Source organism: Equus asinus, chromosome 6, assembly GCF_041296235.1.
Source record: "Equus asinus isolate D_3611 breed Donkey chromosome 6, EquAss-T2T_v2, whole genome shotgun sequence".
NCBI lineage: Eukaryota > Metazoa > Chordata > Mammalia > Perissodactyla > Equidae > Equus > Equus asinus.
In genome coordinates, this window is record NC_091795.1 from 9,044,325 (window position 1) to 9,059,209 (window position 14,885).

General features: G+C 47.2%; 1 protein-coding gene across 5 annotated transcripts in view; it reads right to left on the bottom strand.

The window, feature by feature from the left end:
- NCK2 (NCK adaptor protein 2) overlaps positions 1 to 14,885 on the bottom strand; it is a 143,507-nt gene that overhangs the window by 33,828 nt on the left and 94,794 nt on the right. For 3 of the 5 annotated variants that reach the window (XM_070511538.1, XM_044773076.2, XM_070511539.1), the window contains exon 3: positions 6,051 to 6,292. In XM_070511538.1, coding sequence (XP_070367639.1) covers positions 6,051 to 6,276 — 226 coding nt within the window. In that variant the 5' untranslated portion in view covers positions 6,277 to 6,292. Of the gene's footprint in view, positions 1 to 6,050; positions 6,293 to 7,165; positions 7,359 to 14,885 lie in introns of those variants that run through there. The other 2 variants (XM_044773079.2, XM_044773077.2) reach the window with 2 other exon arrangements.

Consider the following 14,885-nt stretch of genomic DNA (forward strand, 5'->3'; position numbering starts at 1 on the left):
CTCTGGGCACCAGCTGCCACGGGGCCACCTGTGGGTCTTCCTGCCAGCGGAGGGCTCGGGGACCAGCGGTCTGGAACCCATCCTCAATACAACACAAAGACTGAAAGCTTGGCTGAGGTATGTGACAAGCTGCTCCAGAAACGTCTGGTCTCCACAGCAGGTCCCAGATAGAATTATTTATGCAGAAGTCTAAAAACTAAAATTCACTTAAAAATAGTACGTTATACAAGAAATCTGAATTTTCTGTCTCCTGAAGCATCCTACTGAACATTTCTGCTTCGTGTCCTGCCATCACTGAAACTCCAACAGGTCTCCCCGCCATGGCCCAGTTTCTCTTCCTAGTTCTCTAGTTCTGCGGCTCATTCATTCAGGCTCAAGACCCTTGAGTCATCGGTGACTAATACTTCTTCTAGCTGTTCCACAACCAGTCAAGCGCAGAGTCCCGGGGAGTTCCTGCAAAAGCCCCTCCTCTCTGTCACCCTCCATCCCCTGGCTGAGCTCAGGACTTACGCTGTCAGGGTCACCTGAGGTCCCACCCCCAGCCTGCTGCTGACAGACTGCCCTCTCCAGTCCCCTCCTGAAGACCAGGATCAGGACACTCTGTGCGCCCTGTCTCCTCTGTCTACTCTGGGGAAATCTTTGGGGGTTCTCTTTTCAAACGGCATCAGGCCTAGTGTTCAGGACCTTCACAGTGAGGCGCACCCGGGTCACTCAGGACTCTCTAGCACTCTCCCTCACTCCAGTCCGGTTGGCTCACTTAATGTCCTTCCACACACCTCTGGCGTTCAGCCTCCAAATCTTTGCTCATGCTCTCCCTCCCTCAGCTGAAGCCCCAGCTCCTCTCATAAGTCTCAGCTCAGCCCTGAGCAGTCTTTACATGATTGACTTCATTCACTTCTCAACAATTTTATGAGACAAGTAGTCGCTTACTCATTTTACAGATGATGCAGCTGAGGCTTAGGGAGTTCAACAGCTTGCCCAAAGCCACTCAACCAGTGTGTGGCAAAGCCGGCATCTGAACGTCGGGGGTCTAGGACTCCAGAGTCTCCCCCCTAACTACCAGGCTATACTGCTTCCTGAAGGACAGGACAGAGGCTGGACGTGCACAGTCTAGTCCCAGTTTCCAAGAGGACAGGCAGGGACAGTGGTGCTGTTCCACTGCGGGCTGTCGATCTGTGCCGGTGTTACTTCCCAGTTACATCAGAAGCTTCAGAAAGTCAGGGACTAACCCTCACATCCCACCAGATGAAAGGACGTCTGGCCAGGCTCCCGCTGCTGATCTGAACATACCCTATTACGCCGTGCTGATCCCTCCAGAACGTGGGCATCCCTATTTCACAGCCTTTGGCTGTTGTTTTCAAAGGTCACTCAGCAGGGAATGAAGGGGCTTACAAGGGATTTCCAAGGGACAGAGCGAGGAAGGGATAACTCAGACTCAGACCAGGCTCCCAGAGTCACAGCCTGCGGCATTCACGACCCACACCTAATTTATAATGAGCCACCTGTCTGGGGTTCAGACCTGATGAGAACATTTATAATCACAGCAAAGACCCACAATCCTGTGGTGTCTACACACAAATTCCCTCCCATCCCACACAACCACAGAGGTGGGAACCCAGGAGATCATTTCTGACTGTCACTCTCCTATTCCCGTTATAACTAAAAAGCATACACTGAACTGGCTGAAACAGTCTGGGCTGCTGCAGCAAGAAGCCGGGATTTCCTCACTCGCATGCTAGGGATACGGAGAGAACCCTCTGGATAATTAGAGAAAGTTCTGAATCGAGGACTAGGGGAAATCATTCTGATGAAGAATCGGTTGGACACGTTTACGCACGGTGTTATTCTCATGTTTGGGACCAATCTCGATCAGTGACACTGATCACTGACAGGCCTGTACCAAATTTGAGGCATGAAACACCGTAACTGCCAAGATAGGGCGGGTCACGTCTCCTCCGCTACGAGCCAACTACAGCCTGCGGTGGTTGCTAAACCACTCCTGTCTGTCCGTTCGTTTTAAGGCACAGAAAAGTTACAAGAACAGCACAAAGAACATTATTTTCCCTGCGCCATCTGAGAGTAAGCTGCCAGTGTGCCGTTCCATTACCTCAGTACTTCTTGTGTATTTCAACAACAGGGCATTCTCTCCGAAACCCCAATACAACCATCAAAATCAGGACGCTGACGTTGATACATGATTACTGTCTAACTCTCAGACCCCACTCAAATTTCGCTAGTAAGCTTTCATCTCCAAAATAAAGAACTTGGTGTCACTGAATTTTCCTCCAACATTCTAACTGATGTCTGCAAAGGAGTCCGATCGAACGCCCACCTACTAAACGCTGACATTCAACGTGGCAGAGTAAAAACCTCAAGTCTGAGCTCAAGTCTCACGTCTGCCGCAGACCTGTGACTAGCAGCGCGTTCTTGGGGAAGTCACCTACCACCCTAAAATCAATCAGCAAGGGTATGCCTCTAAGAAGCTTGTGAACGTCCCCCGCAGGAACCACTCCTCCCTGTCCAAAGGCAGCAGCTGCAGCGAGCAGCAGGCGGTTTCAGTTGGCGGGCCTTTGGGCAGCCCTCTCGGCAGCCTCTCTGCTCCTGGTCTGGCTTGGAGTCACAGAGGTGGGAGTCCCGGGGCTAACCGCTGGCAGGTTTCCAACTGGCCTCCCGTCTGGTCACATTGGGACAGGTGAGGAAAGAGCAACCCTGGGGGACAGGTCACTCCGGCTCCAGACGACAGGGAGGTGGTTAGCAACGGACCCATGGGCCTTGGAACAAACCCTCAGAGGAGGCTCCTAACAGGTTATAAATGGAACTGTACTGTTCTGGGCAACCCAAGTCAGCACCTAGACCTAAATTAACCCGAGGAGAGTGACCCTTTGGGGCTTTGGCGGGTTCCAGCTGCTATCATGAAGTGGTAACAAAAACAGTTCTTCAGTAGCCTGAAGGAAAATCTCTGAAAAATACCTCCCTGCGAGCAGTCTCCCCATCTCACAATTATAATTTAAAAACTTAATAATTAAATGATTTAATAATAAATTATTAAAGGAAAAGAAAGAACGTCAATCCTTTTTCAACAGAGAGCCCTTCCTGTCAAAGGTACTGCTTTCTGGAAGTCACTTTACCACAGGATGACACGTGATTAAATTCACCACCAACCTCAACACAGCAAGTGAGCGTAAGGAAGCAGGACAGCGCCCTACAGAGTTCCAGCAACCTGCGATCGGAGATGTGGACACACACTGATAACACGGGCTTTGCTGAGGAGTCCGGTGCTATTTTATTCCAAATCAGGTGTCTGCCAGAGAAATCTCAGCATGGACTTAGGAATAAGGCGGATTTCCACAGCAGTAAAAATTACAACTGTGGATGATGCCACAAGTGGCTATTAGAAGGTCAACAGATGCGGAGTAGTTTTCATCTGGTTTTCTCTCCTTCCTGTAGGCAGCAGAGATCACTTAAAGACTGACGTGCAATCCCACCGTAACTGACAGCACATTGGTGACAACAGTGTAACAAGAAGCCATGCACGCCTTGGCTCCAGTCTCCATAGCAATGGAGACCAGGGCAGGCAGGAGGTGCTGAGGACTGTTTTCTCACCCTCCCTCCTGACCGCGCGGCCATGTCAAGTCTGCCTGTGGAGCAGTAAGAAGCCACTCGCCGTGGTGATTTCTTGTCGGGGTGCCTCCCTGCTCGCTGACGCTGCTCAAGAGGGCAATGGAAACCCAGGCTGAGATAACAAGCTCTCTCTTTGTCCAACAAAAGTAAGGCTTTGGCGGAGTATGATAAACACATCAAAACAGAAAGATACACAAAAAGTGGGGGACATCTCTCCTTGGTGATAGGAATACAGACCCCCGAGAGACTGTGGCTAGACTGTGAATACCAACCGCTACTGACAGCTATGGATGTTCAAAGCATCATTTTATTTGTATTTTTACAATATATAATGCTTAGTACAAACGTTTCCAAGGACACGTGTGCCTGAGTTGAGACCAAAGCTTGGAGGAGAGCTGCCACTGATTCCATGGGAGAGGATCGCCTTGCACAGTGCAGCTCTCGAGGGCACGATGGGAGCCAAGGGGAGAAAGTTGAAGAAAAGCAAACTTTGATTCTATTTAAGGAAGAGCTTTCTAACAATCTGTGTTCTCCAAAAATGGAATTGGCTGGCTCTAGGAGGGGAAGTGTTCCAGCAGAGCTGGTGGCCATCTGTCAGGGGCGGGCCCGGCAGCCAGCCCGAGCATGGCTGGCTGAGCCTCCTCTCCTTCCAAGGGCCCAGGCACACGGGCACACTGAGCTGACCACAGCTGGAGAAAACATCAGCCTCTGGGTGAAAGAAGTGGGGAGGAGTTCCAGCCGAGGCTCTGTCTTCTCACCTTCTAAAACTGAAGACAAACAACGACAAGCTACTCAAGGGAATTTCTAGACAATTCATAGTGCTTATTTTACCTCCCAGCATTTCATTCAATTTCTGGGTATTTTGTTCTTTACTAGAATCTTGAGAATATATTTTTAAAAAATGGATAAGATGATAAAACAAGTCAAAAATACTTAGCATCTCCAAAAAAAGGTACTTTGGTGGGTAAGAGGCTGAAATTGGAAAAAATAAATCAAATTAAGCTCAGGACACTCAACATATTTATCTATTCATGCTATCCGTATTTCTTCAACACAGTTAATTACGAGTTATAAGTATAGGACAACAATGTTTCTTTCAAGGGACTTGCTTGGGAAAAAAAGATAAAGGGGTCAGTTTAGCGGAAAAAGAATCAGATTGCTCATGAAAAATGGAATTTCTACATCAGACTCAGAATCTACAATAGCTGGTGAGCTGGGGTGATTCATACACAGATCTGAGTCCCACTTCTCTCTCCAAATCATGGAAATAACCTAATCCGCAACACAAAAGTCCTACCCAATAAATGAAGACTTTAAATGGTTCTGAAAAGAGCAGACTTCAGTGCATAAAATGAAAGATGAATATTTTGCAACACCCGTTACACTCAGTGTATAATTTTTCAGTTTCCCACCTCTTCCCCTCCCCTCAAAATGACACAAATGCTCTTGTTAGAAATAAAAAGGAAAAACTCAAGTATATGTAACACAGGTGATGATACTATTGACTTATTTCAATTTTCAATTGCAAACTCTTAAGTGATAACCAGCAATCTCGGGTCCAATCCACATTCTCTCACAGGAGGAGGCAACAAGAGCTTCTTCAAATGGCAGCTCAGTTTCGTCACTTCAGAAAGGAGAATTCCTGAAGTTATTTTCTCACATAACCTGAAGCAGTAACTACTGCAGGTGAGTCTGATATGCGTACAAAGGTGAGACTGGACACCATTAACTTCAGGGGCTTCAAGGTGGCCCTTCCCCAGTCCAGATGTCAGAGAAGTGAAAGGCCTGTGAGAGGAAAGCCACACAAGGAGCCGACTGAGCTGAGCTCCCAGCTGTCCCCACCCCAGTGACCCTAGACGGCCTCAACATCACACTGGTGCTCACCCAGTTGCCACCTTAGCTAACACTGCGCAGGACTATGGTATGAAATGTCATCAATTTAAGAGAGGGAAGAAATTCACCCAGGGTTCAAAGCGCTTTACACTATCTCCTTCTCTATGCATAAATGCACAGGATTTTGCAAGAGAGAAAAGATTTGATGGAATGACATAGGCAGAGCCATTGACAGTTTTGGAGGGGGTAACCTCATCTCAGGATCCTCTAGAATATTGATGCCAGGAGACAGAAACATGTGCAGGGGTGCGAAACACACAGAACTGTCAACTTACATAAGACTCCAAACTCTAAAATCTCCAGGAAATGACAAACATGATATTTCTCCATCTTGATCTCTTAATTTTAAAAGATTTAAAAAAAGAAAGATGTCAACTAGATATCTAGAAAGATGTCAACATTTAAAACATTTTTTTTTTTTTAAACACAAACTAAAAAGATGAACACTCTCCTCTCAAAAAGCACAAGGCTGCCTCGCCCTCCATCACAGGGAGCAGCGCAGCTCCAACCTGGGTCCTGATGCACTGCACACTCACCTAGTGTGTCCTTCAGGTTCTTCACGAGGGAGCCCTTCTTCAGGCTGTTCTTCCTCTCCACGTAGTTGGATGGCACGTAGCCCGTCCTGTTGGCTGCGTTCCTCACCCGCCACCACGTCTTGGAGTCGTCCAGCAGCCACAGGCGTTCGTTCTTCTTGATGTCCAGCTCCTGGTCCTGTTGGGCTGTGTAGTCCCACTTTGCTATAACAATAACTTCTTCTGTCATCTTTCATGGAGTCCTTCTGCCAGCAAAACATTTGGAGACGCTCATTAGAGAACCAACCAAACCCTTTATCCTTTGCATCAACTTGAAAAATTACACACTGACAGCTTTTATTACAACTTAGCAACCCGTTTTCTCCTGGGTCTTGAAATACTCAACCTTAAAATGACCTTCTTTCAACAAGCCATTTTGTTTAGAAACAGCAATCTTATACAACAAATCTCAATTTCACACATCAGGAATTTTGCATGCTCTGCCCCCCACAAAAACTTCCAAAAAATTCTAAACAGCGTTATCTTCATTGAATGTGTTCGTGTAATTAAGTAACATCTGCTCCTTATAGTTGATATGTTTGCATTCATATTTTCAGGATATGCTGAATTTTATGAACATATTTAATGAACACAACACACCCAAACTATTCCCATAAATTAGAATTAAAATAAATGTAGCACTAACGCAATGTGGTATCCTGGATTGGATCCTGAAATAGAAAAAGGAAATTAGTGAGAACACTGGTGAAATCCAAATGAAGTCTAGTTAATAGTAAGGTACCAATGTTAATCTTAGTTATGACAAATGTAACATGGTTACGTAGGGTGTTAACACTGGAGAAACTGAGTACAGGGTACACAGGAATGCTTTGTACTATCTGTGCAACTTTTCTGAAATGTAAAATTATTCTTGAAGTCTGCACATGGCTGTTTATGGCAGCTTCATTCATCATTGCCAAAATCTGGAAGCAATTAAGATGTCTTTCAGTAGATGAATGGATAAACTGTGGTACACCTAGACAATGGAATATCACTCAGCGACGAAAAGAAATGAGTTAGAAAGCCCTGAAAGCCATGCAGAAACCTGGAACGCAGACAGCTGAGTGAAAGAAGCCCACCTGAAGAGGCACCCACTGTCGGATTTCGCAGACGCGCTCCTTGACCAAACTTTAGTCAGGCTCCTCCGAATCCTCTTCCCAAACTAGTCCTCGCCTTTCGTACGTCCACGGCCATGTTTCCGTTGCCCAATTCTAGCAAGAATCCTGCTCAGCTGGTTCAGTCAGAATCCTCCACCCCCACCAAGAAGGTGCTTGCTCACAGGCCTGCCTTCAGGAAGAAGCCTTTTAGGTCAGTTTGGCCAGAGCCCTCCCCGCACCTCTGACGCTTCCTCCTCGTGACGTTCCATTCGTCCCCGACTCCACCCCGTGGTGGTAAATTCCCACTTGTCCTTCTTGTGTGTCGCAGAGGAGCCCCCTCTCTCTCCCACCGCAAACTGCAGCAGTCCCCTGAATGAAGGCTGCCTGACTGTTCTCGCACGTGCCATGAATAACTTCTTCTTTTACAATTCCCCTACATGACATTCTAGAAAAGGCAGAACTATGGAGACAGTAAAAAGAGGAATAGCTGCCAGAGTGAGGGGGCAGGAAGGGTGAGCAAGCAGAGCACAGGGTTTGCAGGGCAGGGCAGCTATTCTGGATGATCCTACAACAGCGGATACACGTCACCGTACATTTGTCAAAACCCAGCAAATGTGCAACGCCAAGAGTGAACCATAATACAAAATTACTCCACAAGAAAAACTTGATTAAAACAACAACAAATAGATATATTACGTAACTAATTAATTCTGGAAGTGACAAACAGCAAAGGTACGACTAAGATGGACACAGTTATCACTACCGAGGCAGCTCCAGACTTCTTAGGGAGAAGATGGGTATTTTTTCAGCAGAAAAATTCAATAGTCAGTCCTTCAACTGACTAGAAGTTTCCTGAAAACTAGGAAGAAAAGAATAATGGAAAGACTCTTGACTAAGCCTCCCCTCCTCTCTGACAGAGCGGAGTTCCCACTGCTTCACAGAGACGGCTTCAGGATTATAGAGGGGACCGAGGGACACTGACTCCACAGAAGCAGGAATACGATTTTTAAATAATATGACACTTTCTACTAGATGCTCAAAAATTTATAAATAATACACGCTCTCTCCTTTCATGAATTAATTTCCAAATTTAGAGATAACACACCTTTCGGGAAGGAGGAAGTATTGAATAAACCTCATGCATAATGTATACAACGTCGAAGACGACAGCATTTACACAAAGCTCATTTCCAAACTGCAGACAATTTTGTTCTCTATTTTCAGAAAATCTCAAGTCCACACCATGTATCTCTCTATCCTGACCTTTCCATCAGGTTAGACTTTTGAAAGTCATAAAGCCAGTTTTCCTTTTTTAATAACAATGAGAACAATAACAGGAATAGGGCTCAGAGAATATTCCACTTGAATATCAGGTTTGTTTCTTAATTACACAATTTTCAAGAGTTTTTAATAAGAACAGCCTATCATTTAAGACCAATCAAAGCAACGTATTAATTTTCTGCATGACCTAGCTGCATGATCAGCAGTGAAGGAAGGAGCTGGTTTCCATGCACACGGAACATCACATGGCAGCTTAAGAAAATGCCAGCGCCCGGCTCCAGCACAGATCAGTGGTATCAGAATCCCCAGGACGGACGCCTGAGAGTCAGCAACTCCACAGCTCGCCAGGTGACTCTGACAGGCCTGGGCGGGGAACGCCCACGAGAGGGAGCCGGGTCACAACGCCTCCTCACAGCGGCTTTTCCTGGGGCAGCTGACCTCACACCAGTGGAAACGGAACGCTGGTGCAGGAAGTCAACCCTGAGTGCGGGACAGGCAGCTGACACACGCCAGCGCACTTCATCCAGAACACCCACCTTTCAGGGATGCGTCCTTCAGAGACTGAGTAGCGCAGAGATCAGTGACGTGTTAAATGACAGAGTCAGGAGCCCAGGTCTGTCAGCTCCCAAATCTGTGCTTGCTTCTAGGGGGGGTGAGGGTATAACATGCAGTCTGTATTTTGACAGGCTTATTCCAACCCAGGAAATCTAGGACCCTAGGACAGGTGAAAATAAAAAGTTCCGATGCACCGAGGAAGCCAGCCCCGGTGGGCCAGTGGTTGAGATCCGGCGCGCTCAGCACCACGGCCCAGGTTCAGGCCCAGGTTCACGTCACAGTCAGGGAACCACACCACCTGCCTGTCGGTTGTCACACGGTGGCAACTGCGTGTGGCTGTGCTGTTGAAAGCTCTGCCACCAGTATTTCAAATACCAGCAGGGTCACCCACGGTGGACAGGTTTCAGCAGAGCTGACAGACTAGACAGACAAGGAAGAAGGACCTGGCCACCCACCTCCAAAAAACTGGCCACGAAAACCCTGTGAACAGCAGCGGAGCACGTCTGATACAGCACCAGAAGGGGAGAGGACGGTGCAGAAAAACCAGGCAGGGTTCCGCTCTGCTGCCCACAGGGTCCTGGGAGTCAGACTCCACTTCACAGCACCAACAATAAATGCACCTAGGAAACACAGGTTTTGGCGGTTGCAATGGGTTTTAAACCTATCGTAATTGACTTATGAAGCTTTAAAAGGCGAGGCAATCAACAACCGCCTCACTTCAGCGAACTCTACCACTCAACACGGCAGGGAGCTGAAAGGACCAGTAACTGGGAGGTGGGGAAGGAGAAAAGGAGGCTGAGTTCAGGCTTGAAAGATGGGTAGGAAGGATCTGGGGGGGCGACACAGTTGGAGGAGGGCAATCCAGGCCAGAAAGGTGTGAGCAAGAGCGGTGGTGAGTAGAAGAATGAAGAATAAATGACACCGGAGAATCATCTAAAATGAAAAGTAGGGGCGGGCCCGGTGGTGCAGCCGTTAAGTTTGCACCTCTCACTCCGGTGACCCGGGGTTTGCTGGTTCGGATCCTGGGTGCGGACCTACTCATTGCTTGTCAAGGCATGCTGTGGCAGGCGTCCCACATATAAAACAGAGGAAGATGGGCACAGGAGTAAGCTCAGCGCCAGTCTTCCTCAGCAAAAAGAGGAGGATTGGCTGCGGATATTGGCTCAGGACTAACTTTCCTCCAAAAAATAAAATAAAATAAAATGAAAAGTAAACAGGATACGTATTTCAGGACGTTTTCTCCTTTCTAAGCCGTTTGAGTGTGAAGTAAGGTACCCTTCCCCGACCCCACTCCATGACCCAGTATTTCTAGAGTTGTCTGATCTTTCTTCTCTTTGCCAAAACAGTTGGAAAGGCCGGCTGGAGGCCCATTCTATAGATCTGCATGCTGGGCAAGAGTTGAGATTCCACCCCTGAGGGTTTGGGAAACTGTTTCTTAGGTGCCCAAGAGAAGCACACATTATTTTCAGTTAAGAGTGATTTCCTATGGCATGACTGGCATAGGACTGGAGTCCACAGGATGGACTGGAATAGGAAGAGACTGGAGAAGAATCAAGATCATTCCACAATAAAATCAGACATACAAACTGACTTAAATTTCTTATATGGCAAAGCCCTAACAGAAGAAAGTCTGAAAAAGTACATTCTGACTACTGAAATTTTAAGTCAGAGATGGTATTCTGATTTAGTCTGATAGAATTATGAAGCTCAGACGCAAAGAGTAACACACGTTTATCACTCCAGCTTAGGCACTTCAAGGAAATCTCATTTTAGCCTTCATTCACTGCAGCTAGTTATCACCTGGGTCTAGCTAGCAGAAAGAAGGGCCACAAATCTGGCATTAGAGAGCCCAACTGTATCTTAGATGTCGCGCGACCGCTCAACAACAGAGCTCAGCAAGAACCCCAAGTTAGACTGAAGAAGAACCGAACGAGCCCAGCTGCTTTTTCAAGTCTTAGGTGGGAGAAGATTAAAAAAAAGCCAAACAAACTAAAACAGCTATAAAAACTTCTTTGCTTCTTTGGCTGAACAGTCTTCACTAACTCCTAAAATAACAGCGATCCTATTCTAGGACCCCATTTTCTTTCTAAAAATGATCCTGTTAACTGCATCTTGCTGGGTTACATACTCCTCATGATGGCCAGGGTTCCTACACCCCCAGAGTGGTCACAGACATTTCCAAAGGGCTCTCAGGGACTGAGCTGGACCACTTGGTCAAGAGCCTGGGATTCTAAGCTTAAATGAACCATCTGCACGTCCACCTTGGACTTCACCTTCTTCAGTAAAAGAGGAATAACAGCACCTGCCCAGCTGCACGAGACGCTTCTGACGCTCAGGAGAACCATGACGATGTGGTGTTTAAGAGGGCGGGCTTTCGTGTCATGCAGACCCGGGCTAGAGTCCTGCCATGCCACCTCGGCCCAGCTGCTGTTCTGTAACAGAACCTCACCTAGGAGCTTGTGAAGAAAGCCCTGAGCACCTGCCCAGCACAGAAGAGACGCAAGAACGGGAACTCTGGCCATAATTAAAACCCTGTGGACACTGCAGCACACTCTGTAAGTGTACGGTGGGGCAATGGTCCAGTGACCCTTCCCTTCCTGAATCAGGAGTTAGTAGGCACTGGCTATGCAGCATTCTTTCAAGCCACCAGGTTCCTTGGTGAGCAAGACAGACCGGTGTCTGCTCACTTGTGATTCAAGCCCTAGGCACAGGAACACCTGCTCAGAGACACCTCCCCTGACCTCCTATCTAAGATCGTTGTCCTGGCCTCTCCCCTCAGAGGTCACTTAGTGTTCAGCCTCTCACTTTACTCCCTGAATGGCACTTGGCACCACCTCAGATTACCTGTTCACCTCTTTTTGTCTGGGAGGCCCTATCGTGTGCTGACAGGGGCTGCTGAGGCTTCAGCCACCTGGGTTAATGGGAAACTCAAGGATAAGGCAGACTGACAACTGAAGGTTAGTATACATCTGCCTCATTCACCCTTCTAGTGACTAACCAACGTAGCCCGCCACAGAACAGACAGGTCCCACAGCTTTAAAAGCTGCCGGTCCCACTTTACAATATAACCTTCCGTGGATGGAATATGATTTCTGGAACTCAATTCAAAACATATAGATGGAAAGATGGGGAGACAGACAAAACAGATGTAACATTTCACCTCTAGGATATTAACTTGGAATTTCAGAAAAATTCATATGTGCACATGTGGATACAGACATATAAAAATCTATGTGTCTATGAGCAAATAATGGTTTAGAGAGTAACCAGGTAGGAAAAGAAATTAAGACTACACACAAAAAAAACCTGTCATTCTTATGCTAACTTTCAACATACAGCCTGAATTACTCAAATAATAATCCACTTCACCATGGGTCTTAAGGATTCTTTTCTTTGTAATATCTCACACCTTCAATGCAGTCAACCAATTATTACGGAAACTCACTCAAACACAGGCTTTCAGTAGACATGGTAGGAAGAGTAACGGCCCCCCAAAGACGGCCACATCCTAGAAGCCAGAACCTGTGAATATGTCAGAGTACATGGCAAAGGGCCATTAAGGGTGCCCATCAGCTCATTGTGAGATGAAGAGATGATCCCGGATTATCTAGGTGGGCCCGATGTATCACATAGGGCCTTACAAGCAGGAGACGGCGGCAGAAGAGTCCGAGACACAGAGATGCTGTATTGCTGCATTTGAAGATGGAGGAAGAGGCCACAAGCCGGGGAAGGGAGGTGGGTGGCCTCTGGAGGCTGGAAAAGGCAAGGAACAGATTCTCCCCAGAGCCTCAGGAGGAATGCGGCCCCACCAACACCTTGATTTTAGTCCTGTGAGACCCGTGTGGGACCCTCTTGAACTGTGACAGTAGACCTGTGTTGTTTTAAACCTCCGTGCTTGTGGCAATTGCTACAGCAGCAACAGGAAACTAAGACAGTAACTATGATAAGGTCAGTCCATAAAAGAAATACTTTCCATGTCTTCCCTCATTTAGCTCAATGTTCCCCTCCCTTGGTGTACATTTGTAAATATTTTTAAATAGCACATTTGCATTAAGGAGACCTACTCAAAGAAACAGTCTTGGGAGTAACTAAAATGCCTTCTAAGTTCTTTATTAAAGTTTCAAGTTGTGTTGTAGATAAGCGACTTACCAGATGCCAACTAACCTGACAGGAGTTGGCAGGAACCTGTGGTCTCCTATGGGGAACAGAAAGGCCAGTTGGTGGCTTTTTACAAGCAGTCTCACTAATTACAGCTCATACACCTCAACTTTAAGTAGGACACAATATGGAATCTAGTGGCTGTTCCAACTCTCAGTAAGCTAATTAAGCTGTGACAAGAGTCAAGGTCTTACTATTTCGCGGCGGCACAAAAATACATTCCATGTAAGAGAGAAAATAAACAACACAGCTCAGCCCAACCCACCTTCTTCCATAGCGAGGGAGCGGCCATAGCACAAGCTGCCATCTTCGAGGTGAGCAGGCACGGTTACCCTACGAGCCACTGACACTCCCCTCGTCCCCGCACCAGGCTGTCTCCTACGTGTGGGCTCATCTGATGCTTACAGCGCCCTCTGAGGCAGAGATGATCTACAGATAGGCTTAATGGATGATGAGACTGGGGCTCAGAGACACTAAATAACTCATCCCGGTCCACAGGCTGAGTGCGCCTGAGCTGGGCTTCAAACCCACTGGAACGGTCTTATCACAAAGCCCGGGCTTTACCTAGCATCCTCTACCACCCACTAGTGCTCCTTGGCAGCAGAATTTTGCAGCATGGCTAAAAAAAGAAGTCCCCAGGGTAAGGCAGATGCTGATAAACAAGAACTGAATTTCAATTTCATTTTGATAAATTGGTAAGAGAAAACAGCAGGAGCTCCAACCTTCCAAGAATGATCTGGGAAGGGTCTTGTTGGTCTTCTAACATTTCCTTAGAGGAGGGTAAAGGAAGGCTAGATTAGTTGAAGGTAAAAGTTTCCCGACTCCAGAACACAGGGTGGAAGAGCTCGGTTCCCCTGGGTCTTTCCCCGGGGGGAGCGTCACGGGCAGGCCGGTCAGGACCGCTCTCTCCCAAGCAGACTGTGGCCTCCCTGCAGCCGCTCCCACTAAGCGCGGCTGATGGTGCAGGGCAGAGGCGTCCAAGTCACTGAGACCTACGACCTCTGCTCCACAGGGAGTTCTGGACAGGGTGTTTCTATGACATGTTTTCTAACACTGGATAATAATCAAAGCCTGCGGCCTGTAAAGTCACGACGTCTTCGAGTCTGCAAAGGTTTCCGTTGTGGCCACCGATGTGACCCATTTCCATGAATGCTCCTCTCCGTTCAGGGAGAAGGCCAGGGTTCGAAATCCAGACTCAGCACCAACCAGGCAGGTGACTTCGGGGGAAACTGCTTAACCTATATGACCTCCACTTCTGGGTTTGTAGACGAGGTAGGATGAAATGACACAATCCACAGGACACAGGCAATACCCGGTCCACGCTGCATAAATGTTAGACAGTCCTGCTCTACCTACACCCACGTAACGCCAAATGACAAGACTCGCAGGACTTGAATGCAGCTTTCTCAGGGATTCAAAAATGCATTTGCTTTAGATTATGACAGCGTCATTTAAAAAGAGAGAGAAAATTTAAAATAACAAGACAACTAACACTCAAAGCTAGCGCCATAAAATTGGGATGCCATACACTGTGAATTCTATTTAGGAAGTTCCACAAACAGACCCCAGTGAGTCTTGGGTACATCCCAGCTCCCACCGTGACCAGTACTAATGACATCTGCTTTTATTCAGCCTAGAGAGGATTTTCTTGTGTCTATGGTATCTACTAGAATATATCTTACAGATAAGGAGCTGTACTCAAGTACTA